The sequence below is a fragment of the Artemia franciscana genome, chromosome 10 (genome assembly GCF_032884065.1).
Source record: "Artemia franciscana chromosome 10, ASM3288406v1, whole genome shotgun sequence".
NCBI classification, from domain to species: Eukaryota; Metazoa; Arthropoda; class Branchiopoda; order Anostraca; family Artemiidae; genus Artemia; species Artemia franciscana.
This window is the reverse complement of record NC_088872.1, coordinates 21292641-21312810: the sequence shown is the minus strand read 5'-3', so window position 1 is coordinate 21312810 and position 20170 is coordinate 21292641. Positions and strand designations below refer to the sequence as shown.

The window sequence follows — 20170 nt, the reverse complement described above, 5'->3', positions numbered from 1 at the left end:
TCAACTTTTCCAACTTAATGCAAGGTTTGATGATGATAAGTTGGGGTAGAACAGATTCGGTTTGGCTGGGTGAGGTTAGGCTGGGTTGGGTAAGCTTAGGTCAGGGTTGTAACCTATTTTTAATATGTAGAACCTAATTTAACCTAACTTAACCTGCTGCTACTGCTTTCAAAATGCTTTGCTTTTTATAATCACTAAGTCTGCAGTCATTAAATAATTTTTTTATTTGATAACCAGCTTTAAAACTATCTATGTTGTTCAAAAATGTCTATCCAACACTCCGGCATCAAACTGTTCCTGGTAATGTGCTATAAGTAAGGATAGGCCCGGCTCAATAGTAATTGAAACTCTAAAAACGGGAATTTCGATACCAATAGATAAACAAAGAAATGACTTATTATTTTTATTTCAAATATATAAGTTTCATTAAGTTTAGTCTGATCCATTAAAGGCTAAGAGCCTGAGAGCATTTTTTTGATTTTCAAAAAAGGGGGGAAACCCCCTGGAAGTCATTAAAGCTTAATGAAAATCACACCATAAGATTCAACGCACCAGAAAATCCTATTTTAGACATTTCAACCTCCCATCCCTCCAAAAATGAGGAATTTTGTAATTTTTGGCAGAAGAAGGGTCACCTTTCTTCTGTGTTCACATGTTAATTTTTCTTTATTTATTTTTTTCCAGGGGTGATGTTATCGACCCATTCGTCCTAGAATGTCACAAGAGGGCTTATTTGAACAGATTTTTAAGGATCTGGTGCCCTTTTTAAGTGACCAAAAAGATTGGAGGGAGTTTAGGCCCCCTCCTCCACCTGTTTAATTTCGAGAATCGTCTGATCAAAATTTTGAGATAGCCATTTTGTTCACCATTTTGTTGAAAGGTCTAATAACTATGCTTTTGGACATAACGTGATCCCCTCCTCCATAGCCCCAGTGGAAAGATCTTTAAGTTATAAAATTTGCCCATTGTTTTACCTATAGTATTTGCTATTGGTAAATATGCATACGTTTTCGGGTGGTAGGGGACGAATTTTCAGCTTTTGGTTTTTTATGGGGAGTTTTTCATGGGGAGGTAGGTTTCCAGGGGGTGAACTTGTCAGGAAAAATTATACACAGGGAGAATTTGCAAGAATTCCTATACAAAATTCTTTTTATATGTCTTGCTTTCCCTTTTCCATCTAAATTTGACGCGTAGTGTCGTTAAGGGTAGTTGTCCAGGACAAATTTTCACCAGTACTGAGTTGCCTAGATGACTTATCCATGGGGAGGGGGAATTATCCGTGGAAGTGGGGCCAGATACCCTGGCATTATTTAAAAAAACGATCAGAAATTAAACAAAAAAAAAATTTTTCCAACTGAAAGTAAGGAGTAACATTAAAACCTAAAACGAACAGAAATTATTATTTGTGTGAAGGGGGTTGCCCCTTTCTTAACACATTCCTCTTTACGCTGAAGTTTGATTTTTTCTCAATTCTGTAAGAGCGACTCCTGACACACAAGGGTCGTCTAATTAGAACAATAAGAAGCTATTTAGAATTACTAAAAAACTTTATGGTAAAAAGCAAGGTTTTGAGGAGGGAGCAACCCCCTTCATTGCCTTCAGTTGAAAAAAATGTTTTTTATTTAATTTCTTAATAAAACTGAATGCTTGGAGTCCGTATTATATTTCTCATAACTAGGCTATTGTTTTGTGTATTTTTTGTAATTACTTTACCTTTTCATTTTTGTATAATTTTACTTTACTTGACATACTTTTTTCATTGCCTTTGGAAAAATGTTTGTCTTAGCTGTAAATCAAATTCTAAATTTAAAATTACATTCAAATCAAAAACCAAACAGAGATCATTGAAATATTGACCGCTTTTTGTACGTTAGCAAAAGTATTGTGTTCATAAAGATATACAGTTTCATGAAATGTAATTAAACAAACAAAATATTCAACTAAAAGTAAGGAGAAAGTTTAAAACTTAAAACAAATTGAAGTTGATCTGTATATAAGGGGGACTACCCCTCTTAAATACCATACTTATTAAGCGAAAGTATTTTAGTGCTTTGAAAAACTTTCTTTTTGCAATTTAATAGCCCTTGTATTTTAGTAAATGATCTTAAAGAATCTGGACAAAAACCTGAACTTCAGAGTAACGAGGAAGGAGGAGACAAATATATATATATATATATATATATATATATATATATATATATATATATATATATATATATATATATATATATATATATATATATATATATATATATATATATATGTATATATATATATTTAATAATTTCAAACGTGTTCCTTACTTTCAGTTGAAAAACTGCTTTTTTTTGTTAATGTCTAACCAAAATACAATTCGGGGTATCCGGCCCGTAAATCCCTGGTTAAATGCTTTTAAAGTGTATATATCAACAATTGTAAATTGATTAGTACCGCCCTACGTTTTAGGTTTTTCTGGTTAATCTACTTAAGGATTGGAATGTTGGATAGCAATTTAAATTTTGGACAAAATTTTATTATGCTTAAGAAAATTGTAATTAGTTGTATTTTTGGTCAAGAAGTCCTTGTTAATATTTCTACTCCAAAATTTGAATGAAAAGGGTTACTATTATTTATATGGATAAGAATTCTGTGAGACCTTTGATCTTCTACATAGCTGAAGCTATCAAAATCCTCTACAGTATAATTTTCTGATTGGTAAATAAATCCCTTATCTATTAGAAAATACACTGGAAATTTTCATATAAATAAAACAACAAAATATTACCATTTAAAATTGCTGAAAACAAAGGTCCTAGCAGTATTTGCTATCCCAAAGAAATTTCCTGGTAGAGCTCATGATAGCCCTTATTGCCTTTCCCCCTCTCCCTCTGTTTTGGTAGACAAGTGAATGTAATATTTTTGCTCAATCGAGAAATATTTTAATTAACTCCCACTTCCTTCTCCTACCGCTTTCAACATTTATCTGAAGGCTCGTGAAGAGTAAATCAGTCCGGCCATTAGGGGTAGATTACGCATCTACCCCTACCCTGCCTAAACAACAACTCACCTCTCCCCCATTATAGCTGATATGCAATTACACATCACCAAACGTGATTTCATTAAAAAATAATGTGAATCAACTTGGTTTAATCCAGTACTACAACGATGTGGCGCTACTTCTTTTGCACTATTAAGCCTAAAAGATAGTTTTTGATAGTTTTAAATCAAATAGTCTTCTCATAATCTTAAATTGATTGCAAATTCGTCCTGTTTGGGGCAAAGTTGTAGTTTAGTGCCCTAAAATGGCAGAAAACAACAATTTCCTCTGACATAATCTGTATGGTCACTTAAAAAGGAGCTTAAAATTTATGATCAAATGAGTTTGCACCCAATTATCTAGGACCATTAATTTGATACGATCATCCCTAGGAAAAAAAAATATGCATCGACGATCTTTCTTCTGGACAAACGAAATGCAATATTTCACATTTTTGTTAATGGGAGCCTTGAAACCTCTACGGTAGGGTTCTCTGATATGATTTATCTAATAAGAGATTTTCACTAAGATTGTTTTTTTTGGGGGGAGGGGGGTTGTTTCCCAATTTTTGTAAAAATCTGGTAAATTATCTCAGATTTGTTGCTTTTGGTGGGTAAGAAAATTGAATGAATTTTATATATTTAGAATCAGGATAAAAAGCCAATTCTGTTGGCTTACCGATTGTCATAAGGGTTTCCTTTTTTAGTTTCAATGAATATTGGCCCAAGTTTCGTTTTAATTACATTTTGCTATCAAAAACTACTCGATAAAATTCTCTTGTGATGATTTTTTTTTTTTACATTTCATTGATGTTCATTTTATTCGGTAAAATATGACAATGAAAAGAAAAAGGATTAATTCGACAGCTTTATTGTAAGTTCAAATTTAGTTTTTCTTTCGCTATTCTGTAATTTTTCAAATGTCTGAAGATGTAAAGTCCTGCTAGGAAAGAGGTACATTTTATATGGCGGTTATAAAATCATAACGTGGTTTCTATGCAGGTAGGATGATTTTTGAGTATATCTTCTCCTTGTGTTACTTATTTTAAAGCTTAGGAAATTGCACAAAGACAAGTTCGCGTCTATTTTAATTCTTGGAAACAATGGATCTTTCTGTAATTTTAGTGTGCACATGATTTTCTTTTAAGATTAAATGCATTACAATTAAATACATTGTTGATTAAATGGATCGATCCTTTTGCCAGGAGTCCTCATAGCTTAAAATTTACTTTTCGTTTCATTTTGCATGTAAATTTATTTGACCTTTTTATTTGAGAATATTATCTTAAATGTATTTAAAAATAATATATTCCCAGTCCCCAAACCAACACTACTATTCTAGTGTTAAGCCCCTCCTGTCCCTTTAAAAGTCTTCTGCCGGTGCCCTTGTAACAATTCGTAATTGATGCTAAAAAAAAGGCGTTTTTTTAAGTTGCATAACACTGCAACACCATTACTTCTGAAAAACAGCGAAATACGAGTAGAACAAAAGGGATTTTTTTTGTGTTTGACAGTAGAATGCAAACTTTAAATGAATATTCTGAGCCTGCATACAAGAGTTATTCTGAGCAAAACAAATGAAAAACTATAAATAGAAACTCATATTAAAATACGATGTACTTTGTTGTTTATGAGGGATAGACAGTGGGATCTTCGTCACCATTTACGTCTACCTTATGGGGAGTAGTTGAATTATGAAATTTTTTATTTATAGTTTAGGAAAAATACGTAATAATATCAATCAAAAAAAATTCTTAGAATCCTACTGAAATGAAATGGTATTTAGTCTTCAGAAATGAATAATGATAAAAATTATACTTAAATACCCAGAAAGAAGCGCATTTCCCTCACACATTACAACTAAAAATATTAGTGCACACTATTAAGGACAAAAAACAAAACAAATGTTAACTCCTCAGAAAAAAAAATCATGAAAAATTTTTATTTGAAATCCACCCTCGGTTTATTTTTCTCAGGTTGTTGGATTGAAAAGGAATTTAATTAGTCATGATTTTTTCAGGTAAAAAAAAAAGACTAATAGAAATTGGAAAGCCTGAGTTACCAATCTTCAGTGAGTAACCGTATTTATGTTCCGAGATATATTCCTGGACACACTATTGTTAATATCTTCTCTAGAACACTTAACCCTAAGAAAATCCCAACTCTTGGAAAAGGTCAACAATTCTCTTTTGCACCGAAACAAGTTCTTGTTGTAGATATAGTTTCCTACCTAGAATCCTCTTTGCACAAATACTATACATCTGCTTTGAAACCAGATGAAGTCAGGTCTTGTCTCAAAGACACCCTTTACTACCGAAAAACAAAAAGAAAAAATTACGTCTCCTACTAAATTGACAACATAAAATTCGCAAAACCTAAAAAAATTTTCTAACTTTCGCAAAGAACCGCCTCTTATAATAATTAAACATATAAAATAAGTTTTTTAACTGAAAGTAAGGAGCGACATTAAAACTTAAAACGAACAGAAATCACGCCATATATGAAAGGGGCTGTTCCCCCCTCAACGCCCCGATCTCTACGCTAAAGTTTGACTCTTTATCTCAAATCTACTTTTAAAAACAGTAAAAAAAATTAGCGTAAAAAGCAGGGCGTTGAGCAGGGAACGGCCCCTTTCATATATGGAGTAATTTCTGTTCATCTTAAGTATTAATGTCGCTCCTTACTTTCCGTTAAAATAAATTGTTTTTTGTTTAATTTCTGAACATTTTTGAATTAATACATGCTTTGATTTTCGCACTGCGCATGAATAATTAAAACAAAATTTGCATATCAATTTCTTACTGGCTCAATGGCTTTCTCATAGTTGCGATCTGACGATTTTGGGAAAAAAGGAGTGGGAGAGTAAACCTGGTTACCCTCCAAATTTTGGTTACTTAAAAAGGCGACCCGAGCTTTAATTTTTTACGGACATTTTTATTATTAAAAATATACATAACTTACAAATTAACTTACGCAATGAGCTTCTATATTTGTATTTCATTACATCACGCATATGAGGGGGTCCGCCCCTCGTCAATACCTCGCTCTTTACACTAAAGCTTAATCTTTGTCCCAATTCCCTAAGAATGACCCCTGAATCACATAGGCCATATAATAAATAGTTGAAATTAAAAAATTACTTTAACGTAAAGAACGAATGTATTAGGAGGAGGTGAACCCCCTTGTATGCATAATAATTTGTGTTCGTATTAAGTTTTAATGCTACTCCTTACTTTCAGTTGAAAAAACTTTGTGATATTGGTTTTTTCATTGTTTAAAAAAAATGTTAAGAAATCCGTCATGGAAATTCCCTTCCCCCATGTCAAGTTCCTCCATAGAAAGCTCCTCCCCCACAAACCCCCTCCCCTTAACCATTCCCCCTAACCAAAAATCCCCTGAAAGCGTCTGTACACTTCCCAGTAACCATTACTATATTTAAACACTGGTCAAAGTTTGTAAATTGCAGTCCCTCACCCGGGGAATGTGGGGGAGTAAGTCGTCCCCGAAGACATAGTTATTAGGTTTTTCAATTGTGCTGAATAGACAGGCTATCTCAGAATTTTGATCCGGTGACTTTTGGAAAAAATAAACGTGGGAGGGGCTTAGATGCCCTCAAAGTTTTTTCGGTTACTTAAAAAGAGTACTAGAACTTTTAGTTTCCGTTATAACGAGTTCTGTCGTGACATTCTGGGTCAATACAATCACCCCTGGGAAAAAAAATTAATAAACACGCATCCGTGATGCGTTGTGGCTAAAAATACAAAACTCCACATTTTTGTAGTTAGGAGCTTGAAACTTCAACTGTAGGGTTCTCTGAAACGATGAATCTAATGGTGGGATTTTCGTTAATATTATATGATCTTTAAGGGGTGTTTCGTCCTATTTCCTAAAATAAGACAAATTTTCTTGGGCTCGTAACTTTTGATGGATAAGACTAAACTTGATGAAACCTATGTATTTAAAATCAGTATTAAAATGCAATTCTTTTTGGTGTATCTATTGGTATCAAAACTCCATTTCTTAGAGTTTCGGTTACTATTGACCTGGGTCGCTTCTTACTACAGTTCTTTACTACGAACTGTTTAACTAAGGCAGACATAAGTAACTCACTTGTTGTCATGGATACAACACATTAAGACAACAAAATTTTATTTACACTTAAAAGACAACTATACCCATACAACTATGACTCACAATCATACTGATCAGTTTGCTAATAAAATTATAACCGAATCAAAGAATCTAAAACAAAACGGTACAATCACCCCACAATTATAAAATAAATTTTTTCCTTGTATCAGCTTTTGTCCAAAATTTTACGGTTTACCAAAGTTACATAAGCAAGGTCCCTTAAGGCCCATCGTAGCATGCACGAAAGCCCTTGCTTTCAATGCTGAAAAATGGCTATGTACAGCTGTCAAACCCTTACTTTATTCCCAGAAACAGTACGTAAGCAATTCGGTCGATTTAGTGGAAAAACTTAAAATGTAAGTAATTCAGAAAAAAATAATAATGAGTAGCTTACAAATGTTGATGATGCAATATTGTAGCAATTATTGAAAAATGAAATGCATGAAAATTATCATTTAATCGAAGAATCAACAACAGGAATAGATTGCGAAGTTTTAATGTCCTAAGTTAAATTTCGTAATAAGTATTCAATATATATTTTCAGTTGCTTAATTATATTTATCACCAAATAAAGGGTCTACCAATGGGGCAACTCTGTCCGGGGTACTAGCGAATATTTACGTAGAAAACCTCATTAATTAGACTTTAAACTCATTAACTTTGAACCATATCTTTTGGGATGTTACACGGATGACGGAATATCACTATGGAATTATGGGGAAGACGAACTTAGTACCTTTTAGATAACCTTAATGCACATTGCCAAAACTTACAATTTGCCTTAGAAATTGAAAATGCAAATAGATTACCGTTTCCAGATGTATTAAGTATGTGTAGCTTTGACAAACTGGATTTTACTAGCTTCAGAAAATCCACACAAAACGGCTTGTATCTTCATTCTAAATCAAATAACCTCCCAAAAGTTAAAATAGCTGTTGTAAACTCTCTTGTCGATCTTGCTCTAAACTTTACTCCGAATCTCATATCACAGATGAACTAAACTTTATCAGAGACATGCTCTTTGGAAACCATTATCCTAGAGTCTTAATTTATAATACAATTAGCCGTAGACTGGAAAGACACTCCAGTAAAATCAATTGATTTTACAATATGTGGCTTCTGACAAGCCCTAAAATATAATCCATCTTCACCATCTTCACCCAAGTCACTACAAATTTAAAAAAGGTTTGCACACAAAATAAATTGTATGTAGTATTTACTAATGATTTTGAAATCATTAACTTACTAAAAATAAAACCCCAGTTTCTTGCCAAAGAGGGCTTATCAAATATCATTTAACTGTCTCAACTACGATGTTGATAGAGCCCATCGGAATATAGAAAAATGCCTAAAACAGCACACAGACAACATAACTAAATCTTTAAATTCTAATAGTGCTAATATTTCTATTGATTCTGCTTTAAGCAGCCATATTTTTGAGACCCCAGCCATAAAATAATATTTGAAGAAACTTCCTTTATTACCAATGATTTAGGCATGAAAAATGTTGTTCGAGAAGCAATAAAAATTAGACTCAAACTAAATAATAACATTTCTTTAAATAGTGGTTTGGGGGAGTGCTCACGAAATGCGTTATACACTAATTAAATAAAAAAGGATTAAAAAAAATTACAAAACCAGTAAAAAATACCACCGAACCTTTTACTTTTGAGGCTAGCTACTAAAAAGGCATGATTAACATCGAAAGCGTGTTTTTAACTACATTTATTTCACTCTAATGAATTGCCTTTTTTCACCTTATGTGATGCGTCATTTCTGGTTGAACTTTCCTGAAATAATGGTAATAGTGCTGCTTTTAAAAAGTTTTTTTTAACTTAAGAAGATTTTAGTTTTGAGTATCTCATTTTAATGTGTTTTTTTTTCATTGATTTTGCTGAGGACGGCCCTTGGATATAGGGACAAAATATTATTTGAAGTCTGCCTTCCAATTTTCCTAATTGTTCTATTTTTCGTTGTTGTTGTTTATGATGGAAAAGGCTGTGGCGTCTTTGTCGATATTTAAATCACTTTTGACCATTAGAAAAGCCCTTTAGAACTTTTATTTTTTTTTCAAATGAACCTTCTTCCTATCTTATAGGACCATTGCCTCGATAAGATAACCTCTGACAAAAGTAAAACAGAAACAAACAAATGAGCACGTGTCCATAGTCTCTCCTCTCGCAAAAAAAAAAAAAAATACTAAATTCCATATTTTCGTTGATAGGTGCTTAAAACCTCTATAGCAGTGCTAGCTGATGGTTTAATTTTTATTAAGATTGCCTGACATTTGGGGATGTTTATCTTCTTTCTTAAGAATCCAGGCTCCTAGATTTTGACAAGTAACATTAACTTTATGAATTTTATATACTTGAAAGCATATTGAAATACAAATTCTTTTGAAGCATTAGTTATTGTCAAATTTCTATTAAGAGTTTTGATTTCTATCGAGTCGAGTCGCTCCTTTGTTAGAGTTTATTACCAGGAACTGTTTTGAAATACAGGATATATTTATCTTCCAGTGAGTCGAATGCATATCATGACTGCCAAGAACTAAAGATTCATTGCTGCATCGTCATCCAAAAGTATAGCGCAAAACACTAATAGGATATGACCACACCCTAATTCCTTCTGAAAACTCAACTCCGCCGAAGCAACGTAACATTTCTACCGAATTTTCATTACTAGTTGGCAATTTAAAAGCCATACAAAAACATTCCTCACACAAAATGGGTATGTAAGAACTGCAAAGGCGGGGAGGTTTACTTCACTTTAAAACGGGGATCCCTTTTCCTTCACAAAAATCTTGGCTCTATTTCAATAGATAATAGGTCATTTCAATTGACAATAGGCTGAGGTGTTCTTTTGAAATGTTACCACAAAGGTGAAGAGTAGTCGTGCAAATACCACAAATAGCCTTATCGTGTTGCGATAGAAAACTGGTTTTGTCCCTTTTCTTTTTTCTATGCCGCCGATCTTAGCTTATTCCTCGAAACTGGTAAGGGTCTAACTGTGCGGTTTTTACGGAAAGTGTGGACCTCAAGCCAGATTGAATATGACATTACATTTTGGAAAGCTCCGCAGAACTCTTGTCTGGGGCCAAAAAGGATGCTTTTTGCTTGTCTACGAGCCAGAGCCTATGGTGTTCGAAGTGAAGTGGAGTTACATAGCCTATGTCAGAGAAGAGTATCTGAAGTTGTGCAGCCAAGCTTTCGTTTCATCAAACCATGTTTCTGCTTTCGACTGGAAAGCTCCGTTCTAGCAGGCAAGCAGGCAGGCACTACTTTCAAATTGAAGATGGACTAAAATCTATAAGTGTTAAATATATGCGGCAGTTACCCGGCCCCACAGTCAATATATCTTCTTTGAGTGATAAATAGAACAATTTGCAGAAGCAAAAATGTGGCATTTTCCCACGGGTCCATAAGTACTACCATCTATTGTTTCTACCCATTTCTGTCGTGATTTCAGCTGAGTTTATCATTCGGTTTTTCGGACTTGGGATTGCGGTAGAGAAATGGTATCAGATGTGCCTCATAAACTTTAAAAGTTATCTCATTGCTAAAGAAATTAGAGCTTATCTTTTGCTTCTTTGTAAGTGGTGACGTTAGAAAGTTGGCCTACGGCAAAAAAATCAACTTTTGAACTAAGACACATATAACTTTTTCGACGGTAATTGATAGCTCTTGATGAGCTGATCAAAGTAAATGAAATCCATTTTTTGGTACAAAAATTCCTTCATGAGGTAAACCAGTTTGAGAGTTTCTAGGGGTTGACAACTTCAGTAGTAAGGTGCACACTGAAACGAAATCTAGGCCAATACAAATTGTGAGACATATAGAGGACTTGTAAGCAACAGTCAGCTGTTAGGTAACAATCCCCTTCGGCAATGAGGGGTTAGGAACTTTTGCTAGTTGGTATCTATTATTTGTTTCCAGTGTATTTGATGGTAAAACCAATCTGGTTCCAGTGGTAAGACATTTATGGGACTTGTAAGTAATAATCGGCTGTTGGGCTAAAATCATCTTCAGGGATGAGGGGCATGTAACTTTTGCTAGTTGGTGTGCCCATTTATTCGTTTCCGGTGAACTTGATGTCTTTCACGGGAGAGGGACTTGCAAGTAAGAATCTGTTCACTTTGGGCTAGAAATTTGTGCAAATTGGTGCAAATTGTATTCGATCTCTTTGAATCTGATAGAATTAAGTGTTTATGCAACGGGTACAAAGATAACGTAAAACAATGAGGTAGTTTTGTAATAATTAGTGTCACCTATGGTATTTTAATGCTGAAAAGTTACGGGTAGCTTTATAATACCAACTAGATTATATAAGATATTGTTCCAAGTTTTCATCCGTCACGATGTCTACGATCGAAAAGGATAAAGTTCAACTGGATGCAAAGTCAATTTAGTCCCTTCTTTTGATATTATTTTGTAGTTGTTGTTTTTTCAACGCTGAGGAATAGCCTTAGTCATGTGATAACTGATTGCGTTCTTGTTTGAATGTACCGTTTTAAAAACTTCGATAGGCTGACATTTTCATCATTTAACCGATAGTGAAGAAATAAGTACAAACGAGAATGTAGAATAATGATATAGTTTCCTAATAATTAATAGAATGTCATCTATGGTATTTTGATCCTGAAAAGTTAGGGATAGCTTTATAATAACAACTAGATTACATAAGATATTGTTCCAAGTTTCCATCCTTCACGATGTCTACGATTGAAAAGGATAAAGTTCAACTGGCTGCAAAGTCAATTTAGTCCCTTCTTTCGATACTATTTTGTTATTGTTTTTTTAACGCTGAGGAATAGCCTTTGGTTATGTGATTACTGAGCGATAGCGAAGAAACAAAAACCAAAGTGTTGCTCTCGCAACACTTAGTTGGCGAAGCCGGAAAAAGGTTGCCGCAACACTTCACGTTGCCCGAGCAACGTAGGTCTAGGCTTACTTCTCTTTTCATCTGCATTATCGCAGAAATGACCATGATTTTCGTCACAACAAAATCAATATTTGTATGGTGTTAAAGATTACTGCTAAGTTTTTCATCATGTTTTGCACTAAAACTGGAAGAGGGAGGTGAAAACTCTTGTTGTTATTGGTGTACTTTGAGATTTCTCACTATAGACAGAATCCAATGTAGCATTAAATATTATGTCAATTGCCGTTTTTACACAGGGCACTAGGACTTGGGTTAAATCGTTCAGAAAATTATGTTATAATGTTGCGCCTATGCTTCCAACAGAGTTATTGTTTTTAGTATTCCAGACCAAGGTAACCTAGCCTGTTTGTGGTCTGTCATAATCAGTCTCAACTTAGGACCAGAGCTTGGATTTCTCATATGTGATTTTCAGCTTGGAAGTTTTTGGCTAACCTTGGACTCTCACTCCATACCTATCAGCACAGGTGCTCTGATACCTCATTTAATGGCTTGAAAAATAAGAGCAGAATAGATGCTCTTAAGCCGAAGAGCATCATCAAGAAAAAAGATCAGTGGATTTTCTTAATATGATCAAAGGGATCTTAGATTTATGGATTATACATCTTTTCGAGATGATAGAGTATTTTGATAGATGATATATCCTTCTCCAACTCTTTTTGATATATAACTCACGAGCCTTGGCTGTCAAAGCTGCAGCAAATATTTTGTTTTCGACTGTTGTCAGAAATTAATCAGAAGTATAACATTCTGGATGCTCTTAGTGGTCCCAGAATGGTGGAGATTAATTGTGTCACTATTTTTCTATTGAATTTCTTAATCACCACTAAGCGGTAGGATCAGATCTGAGCAAGTTGATGCCAGGTTGTATATATCATAATTAAAATAACCAGCCAGAAGCTCTTAGAACATAGTATTGTGGTAATAAATTCTTTGAGACGTTTAGCCGTGAGAGCAAAGCCTTCGTCAGATTCTTTAGATTTGTGATTTTCGGAAGGTAAATATTAATAAGAGTCTGGTTTGGAATTCTCGTAGATTGCTGAAGTCTCCAGTAGTACACAGGAAATTTGCTTGTAAACTAGGCTATTAATGCCACCAGAGGTCCACTGTGGCTTAGAAGACTTTTGGTTTGCACAAGTAAATAGCATGTGGGAGTCAGGTAACTCCTGGAGTTTCTTATGCCATTCGATCATAAAATGTGCCTGCAATCACATCATAATTCCTCAAGAATTCTTTGATTTTATGGTGCTTGTTAAAAGCATAAATAACCATATTCCAAGAAATGGCACTAATTTCCATGGTTACCCTAATCTACAAGCACTTATTGATTTTAGGATATTTTGCGTGATAGCAGATGCTGGACGACAAATGTCAACTACAGAACGTGTCAGATTTGAATATTGCTCAATTATGGAAGACTTTATGATTAACTTCCAAGGTTTATTTCTAAAATGGTATCCTATATTAAACATTACCAAAATGTCTAGGGTGTGGGGTCTTAACCTCTCCTAAATTTTCAAAAATTAAGCAAATATTAATTTCATAATTTTAGAGATAGCTTTTAAGTTTAAAAATAAGCGTAGTTTAAATAAGCCAACGCTCTATTTTTATAAATGAAATGGATTTCAGGCGATATTCAAGGAAAAATAGATAATCAGGGAGTTTTGTTCTGCATAATTTTAAAACGGATAAGTTTGCAAAAAAATAGTGTTTGTTTTTCACAAGCCTTTGTAGCAAAAAAATCTAATAAAAAATAAACCAATTATGGAAGACTTTAATTTGTATTTTAATCTTGTTGCGTTCTTCGGACAATTATTGTCTAAAGAGGATTTTCAGAGCAATATAGTTAACTATTTCCAGCGGTTTTTATTATAAAATATTTGTTTTTTGTAGAGTATTGTTGTAGCTGCTGGAGCAGCTGCTGCTGCTGTCTATGTTGGTTCAAAGTTATTGAGTGAATTAACCGAAAATCAACCGGAGTGTGAAACTAAGGTAAGAAATAAATCTTTAGACTCCAATAGTAGTTTTAAATTTCTTTCTTTTTATTTTACAATATTCTACAAAAAGGTCACTCATTCTAAATAAAAAAAAATGGAAATATTTTGTAATGTAAACCTTGGTCATTCACCTTTTGAAGGATCACAAAGTAGAAGTTTATTTAGGATCGATTTAATTGAAAAGAGATTTTTTACATGTCCAAAATAAGGTTGGAGAACTCTTAGGTCAGGATCCTACAAAGAGTAGAGATTCAATCATTGTGGTACGAAAAACACTACATTAAACCGAATATGACCAAATATAAAGTCTAATAATATTCCAAGCGTAGCGCGGCCCAAAATCACCCTGATTAAACCAGTGCTGTCACTTACTTGAAGTACTACTTAAGTAATATTTTCCATTACTTGTACTTATACTTAAGTAAAAACTCTACCGCGTACTTATTACCTGATACTTAAGTAAGATTACGAAATACTTATTACTTAAGATACTTTTAATGTACTTGATTTTCAAAAACTTTACCTTTGACATGAAAATTGTGTGTGTGTGTCCTTTGGCAGTGTACAAGAAAGCATTACGCTTTAGATTTAGAGTAAACTCAGATATAGCTCCATGCCCTATTTTAGAATATGAAATAAGGTATTTGTTTTTACGAAAAAAATTACGGTATGATTAACGCTTGGTTTAATTTCTGTTTAAAAGTTATTTAAAAAAGAAAATTGAAATTATTTCACGGTTCACTGGTCGACAGTGAGCTAAAATTCCTTGTTTTGTGCTAAATGTAGTCCATTTGGGCTTATATTTCTGACATTAGTGCTTAAGTTTTGTCATCTCGTCAACTGAACCAGATTTCTACCATTTCATCATCTTCAGGACCATATTATTGATAAAACTACTGAAGCTATGAATCTTTGCCCATCTATATGTTGTCTGCAATAAACAAGTCTAGGGAATTCTAGCTGGATCCAATGCAGTGGTATTTTGTCAAATTCGTTCCAGCAAATTCAGGTATTCAGACATATCTGACTTCAGATTTGTCTGTCTATTCATAAGTTATAGGCCCTACCAAATTAAAGGAAAACTCAACTTTCTTAAGACTTGAAACCCTATCCCCCTCGTCTTATTTGATATAGGGGCTGTGATACCAAAACTTGATATGAACCCTGATCTTAGGTATCTTTAGTCTAGTTTTCATTCGGACCCGTTACTCCATTTGCCAGTTATACTAAATTAAACAGAAAACTTAAATTTTTCAGGAATTCAAACCAACTCCCCCTTGTTAAATTTGAGCTACGGTCTTTATCTCAAAACTTGAAATATGTCATGGTCTTAGTCCTCTTTGGTTCAATTTTCATTCAGATCACTTTAGTCGCAAGTTACTCTGAATTAAACGAAATACTGTTATTAGCAGGTAAAGCCCTCGCCCCCCTGTTTTATTTGACCTAGGGTCTTAAACTTTCAACTTGATGTGTCTCATGATCCTTGGCACCAAATCTGGCCATCAACACTTTCATCCAAATCCAACCAGCGGTTCTCCCCCTATACGTGATTACACAGACGGACGGACAGACACACAGACGGACGGACGGATTTTGCAACGTCTTAGATAGCCATATTGACTGATTGGATCCAAAAAAGGAAAACAATATCATATCATCATCCAGGCATCATCACCTATTTGAATAGTGGAAAATATCCATCAAGATAGGTTTTTGAGATCTGTCTGTCTGTCCACCCGTCTGTGCAATCGAGTATAGCGGGAGAACCGCCAGTCAGGTTTGTATTAAAATTGAGCTTAATTAGGGCGATGGGGCTTTAAGTGTTAAAAAAAATTCGAGTTTTTCATTTAATTCACTGTAACTTGCAAATGGAGAGATGAATTTCGATGAAAATTGAATAAAGATTCCTAAGAGAATGATATGCATTGAGTTCTGGGATATAGACCCAAGCTTAATTAGGGTAAAGAGGGGGGGGGCTTTAAGTGCTAAAAAAGTCGAGCTTTTTGTTTGACTCAGTTTAACTTGCAAATGAACTAATGGATCTCAATGAAAGTCAAACCAAAGATGCCAAAACCATAAGACACTTAATGTTAAGAGATGAAGACCCTAGCTTAATTAGGGGGAGCGGGCTTTAAGTACTAAAATAAGCGAGTTTTTCATTTAATTCAGTGTAACTTGCGAGAAATTGATGGATCTCAGTGAAGATTGAACCAAAGGTGCCTAAGACCGTCACAGGCATCAAGTTTTGAGATGAAAACTCTAGCTCAAATAGAACGAGGGGGAGTGGGTTTCAAGTGCTGAAAAAGTCAAGTTTTTGGTTTAAGTTAGTATAACTTGCAAATAGAGCGATAAATCCAAACGAAAGCCAGACCAAAGATGACTAGGATCAGGACTCAAATCGAGCTCTGATATTACAAGCCCTATCTAAAATAGGGTGAGGGATAGGAGGTTTCAAGTTTTAAGAAAGTCGAGTTATCCTTCAGTTTAGTAGGGCCTGTAATTACTTCCACCCACGGCTTTCCCAATGCCTGGAAATAACCCTTTTCCAAAATAAGTCATACTGAAGCCAACCTTAAACCAAATATTCCATCCCCAGAGAAAACTTTGTATGGCACTGGGTATTTACCAAGTGACATACAGTGATCGCAAATTCTGTCGGTCTGTCAGTCCTGGTCTTGCTAGTTTAGGCACTTCCAGACAAGCTAGGACGATGAAATTTGGCAGTTTTATCAGAGACGAGACCAGATTAAATTTGAAATAGTTGTTTCCCCGATTCAACCATCCGGAGGGAGTGGGAGGACAAAAATTAGATCGGATCTTAATGAAATTTAATATTTAGAAGGATATCATGTCTCAGAGCTCTTTTTTTAAATTCCTACCGGATCAGGTGACAGTGGAGGGGGAAACCTAAAATCTTCGGAAATTCTTAGAGTGGAGGGATCGAGATGAAACGTAGTGGGAAAAATAAGCACAAGTCCTAGATACGTGATTGACATAAACAGAACAAATTCACTCTCTTTTGGGGAGTTAGGGGGAGGGTTAATTCTGAAAAATTAGAAAAAAATGAGGTATTTTTAACTTGCGAAGGAGTGATCAGATCTTGAATTTCATCGGATGAAATTTCATATTTAGATGGAACTTGTAACTCAGATCTCATATTTTAATTCTCGACCGGATCCAGTGTCATTGGGGGGATTTGGGGGGGGGGCGTAAATCTTGGAAAACGCTTAGAGTGGAGTGATCAGGATGAAACTTGGTGGAACAAATAAGGACAAATCCTAGATACGTAATTGACAGAACCGAAATGGATTCGCTCTCTTTGGGTGAGTTGGAGGGGGTGTTAATCCGGAAAAATCACAAGAATTGAGGTATTTTTAATTTAAGAGCGGGTGACCGTTCGTGAGGCATTTTTGAATTTGAAATTAAAAAGGAACTAATGTCTCAGATCTCTTATTTTAAAGCCCGACCAGTTCTGGTGACATTGACGGAGAGTTGGAGGGGGAAACCGGAAATCGTGGGAAACACTTAGAGTGGCGAGATCGGGATGAAACTTGGTGGGTAGAATAAGCAAATGTCGTAGATACGTGATTGACGAAACCGGACTGAATCCACTCTTTTTGGGGTAGTTAGGGGGGTCCAGTGCTTTGGCGAGTTTGCTACTTCTGGACGTGCTAGGACAATGAAAATTGGTAGGCGTGTCAGGGACCTGCACGAATTGACTTGATAAAGTTGATTTCCACGATTCAACCATCTGGGGGGCGGCTGAAGGGAGAGGAAAAATTAGAAAAATGAGGTATTTTTAACTTACGATTGGGTGATCGGATCTTAATGAATTTTGATATTTAAAAGGACCTTGTGTCTCAGAGCTCTTATTTTCAAAGCCTCTGATTTTTCTTTTAAATTAATCTATTGAATCTTATAATTTTGCTAGAGCTCATGCCATATGAGGTCTTGGCTCTTCCAACCTCGTCGCAAGTGCCGTATGAGCTCTTAGCTCTTATTTTATTCCTTTTTTCTCAGAAGATTTTCGACTTAGTCTCATAGTTTTTGCCACTTCATGGTGGGAAAACTGCTGCTAGAAATAGATAGGTTGCAACTTCTGCCTTATTGTCTTCTAGTATATTCAAATGTGTGTTTGCATCGTGCCAGCGTCCCTTTAAAAGTTCTGTTTCTTACGGTAATATTGGTTTGTCTTCTGTTGCATATGCAGACGACGCTCTTCTTGTTAGCTGGACTCGCCTTGGATTGCTTTCCCGTTTTACTATATTAACCAATGAACTATCTAAGATTGGACTGTCAGTTAATGCGTCTAAATGCGAGTTTATTTGTTTTAATAGCCCTTATGCGGTCGCTCCATTCGTTGCTGGGACTGCAATTCTGCCATGTTCTTCTTTAGTTAGTTGGTTTGGTCTGTGTTTCGGTCCAACATTTTCCACTACCTTTTCATCCCTAGTGAATCAAGTCGTGAAAAACCTACGCGTCGTTTACGGAAAATATCCCCAAACAAAAGCCGTTACAACCGCACCGGTTTGTGCATGATTTATAACGCTTATTGCGCCCCTGTTCTTTTGTTTTATCAGACATGGCTCATCTATTTCGTAAAAAACATCGCCATACTATACGTGCGGCTTATTTCATATATTGCAAATTACTCCTCCGGCTTCCTAGATGGCACCAAAACAGAAAAATAATTGCTCGATTTGGTTTAATAGATATGCCTTCTTGGATTCGGTGTTCCAGCGATAATTTATGTAAAAAGACTATCTACTTTATTCACAATTACCACCCTCTGCAGCCTTTTTTTCCATATTGATACTGGTTAATTAGTCCATGTTGTCTTTTGTCAGTTTGAATTTTTTCTTACTGTTTATCGTTTTTGTTTTGTTTTTTTATTTATAATACTCCGTACCTTGTGTTTTTTTTATACTTTTACGGATAATAAAGTTCATTCATTCATTCATTCTGCTGTTTGACCAGCCGTATGGAATGCGTCTGAATCAGCGGGCTTGCTGCAGGCCCGTGATTTTGTAATACATGTTTGTAGGGAGTTTTACCGACCATCTGAATTGACTACACAGCATGCGGCTTGCTTGAGTGAAAACCAGCCAATGGATATAGATGCCATACATTTTCATAGCGTGTCCAAAATTTAACTTGAAGACTTGAGGCAGTCTCCTTGTAAAGGTGCCGATGGCGAGATGTCATCAAAGTGTGAATCAAGACTTCATTTTCATACTCTTCTTTTCTTTCAGCACGTTGAAAGCCAGCGACCTTCAGCTAGCTGCCAAAAGTGTAGATTTTTGCTGATCTTTTTTATTAAGCTTTGATTTCTCTTATTAAAAAAGTCTGCAACTGACTCACTTGGCTCCTTACTTTTAAATTTGAGTTTTTTTGTCGTTGCTAAGGTTTTTACTTATTCAATCAGAGAATGAACTACTTTATTACCTTTTATCTGTTTTAAAGCCAATCCAAAGTTTATTTTTCTATTTTCAATATTTTTTCCACCATTCCGAAATGTTTCAGAATAACCCTGTATTTTTTCAAACTTGCCAGATTTGACTGAATACTAATCGTCAGAAGTTCAACTCTATGTGCAATGTATTAATCCTGTCATGTGATCTACCTGATCCAATCAGTAGTTTTTTGACTACACTTAATTGTTTTGATAGTCTTTTTCTTTCAAGCCAATGTGTTGAGAATTGGTTGAGATTATTTTTTGGACTTCGTTGGGTGTCTACCAGCCAACAAGGGAAACCAAATATTTTCAATATTTTTTTTTTATCATTCCCACATGTTTCAGAGTAACCATGTATTTTTTCAAACGTGCCAGATTTGACTGAACACTAATCACCAGACATTCAACTCTACCTGCACTGTGTTAATCCTGTCATTTGATCTGTCTGATATAACTTATATATATATATATACATATATATATATGTATATATATATATATATATATATATATATGTATATATATGTATATATATATATATATATATATATATATATATATATATATATATATATATATATATATATATATATATATATATATATATATTACATTTATATATATACATAGGCTA

At 34.6% G+C, this 20170-nt stretch overlaps 1 protein-coding gene and 1 long non-coding RNA gene across 2 annotated transcripts in view; both read left to right on the top strand.

The window, feature by feature from the left end:
- The window catches only part of LOC136031911 (uncharacterized), a 246470-nt gene that overhangs the window by 33026 nt on the left and 193274 nt on the right, over positions 1 to 20170 (top strand). The window lies entirely within an intron of this gene.
- The window catches only part of LOC136031908 (zygote arrest protein 1.S-like), a 78497-nt gene that overhangs the window by 28647 nt on the left and 29680 nt on the right, over positions 1 to 20170 (top strand). Inside the window, exon 3 of the mRNA XM_065711903.1 lies at positions 13978 to 14076. Within this exon, the coding sequence (XP_065567975.1) occupies positions 13978 to 14076 (99 nt within the window). The remainder of the gene's footprint in view (positions 1 to 13977; positions 14077 to 20170) is intronic.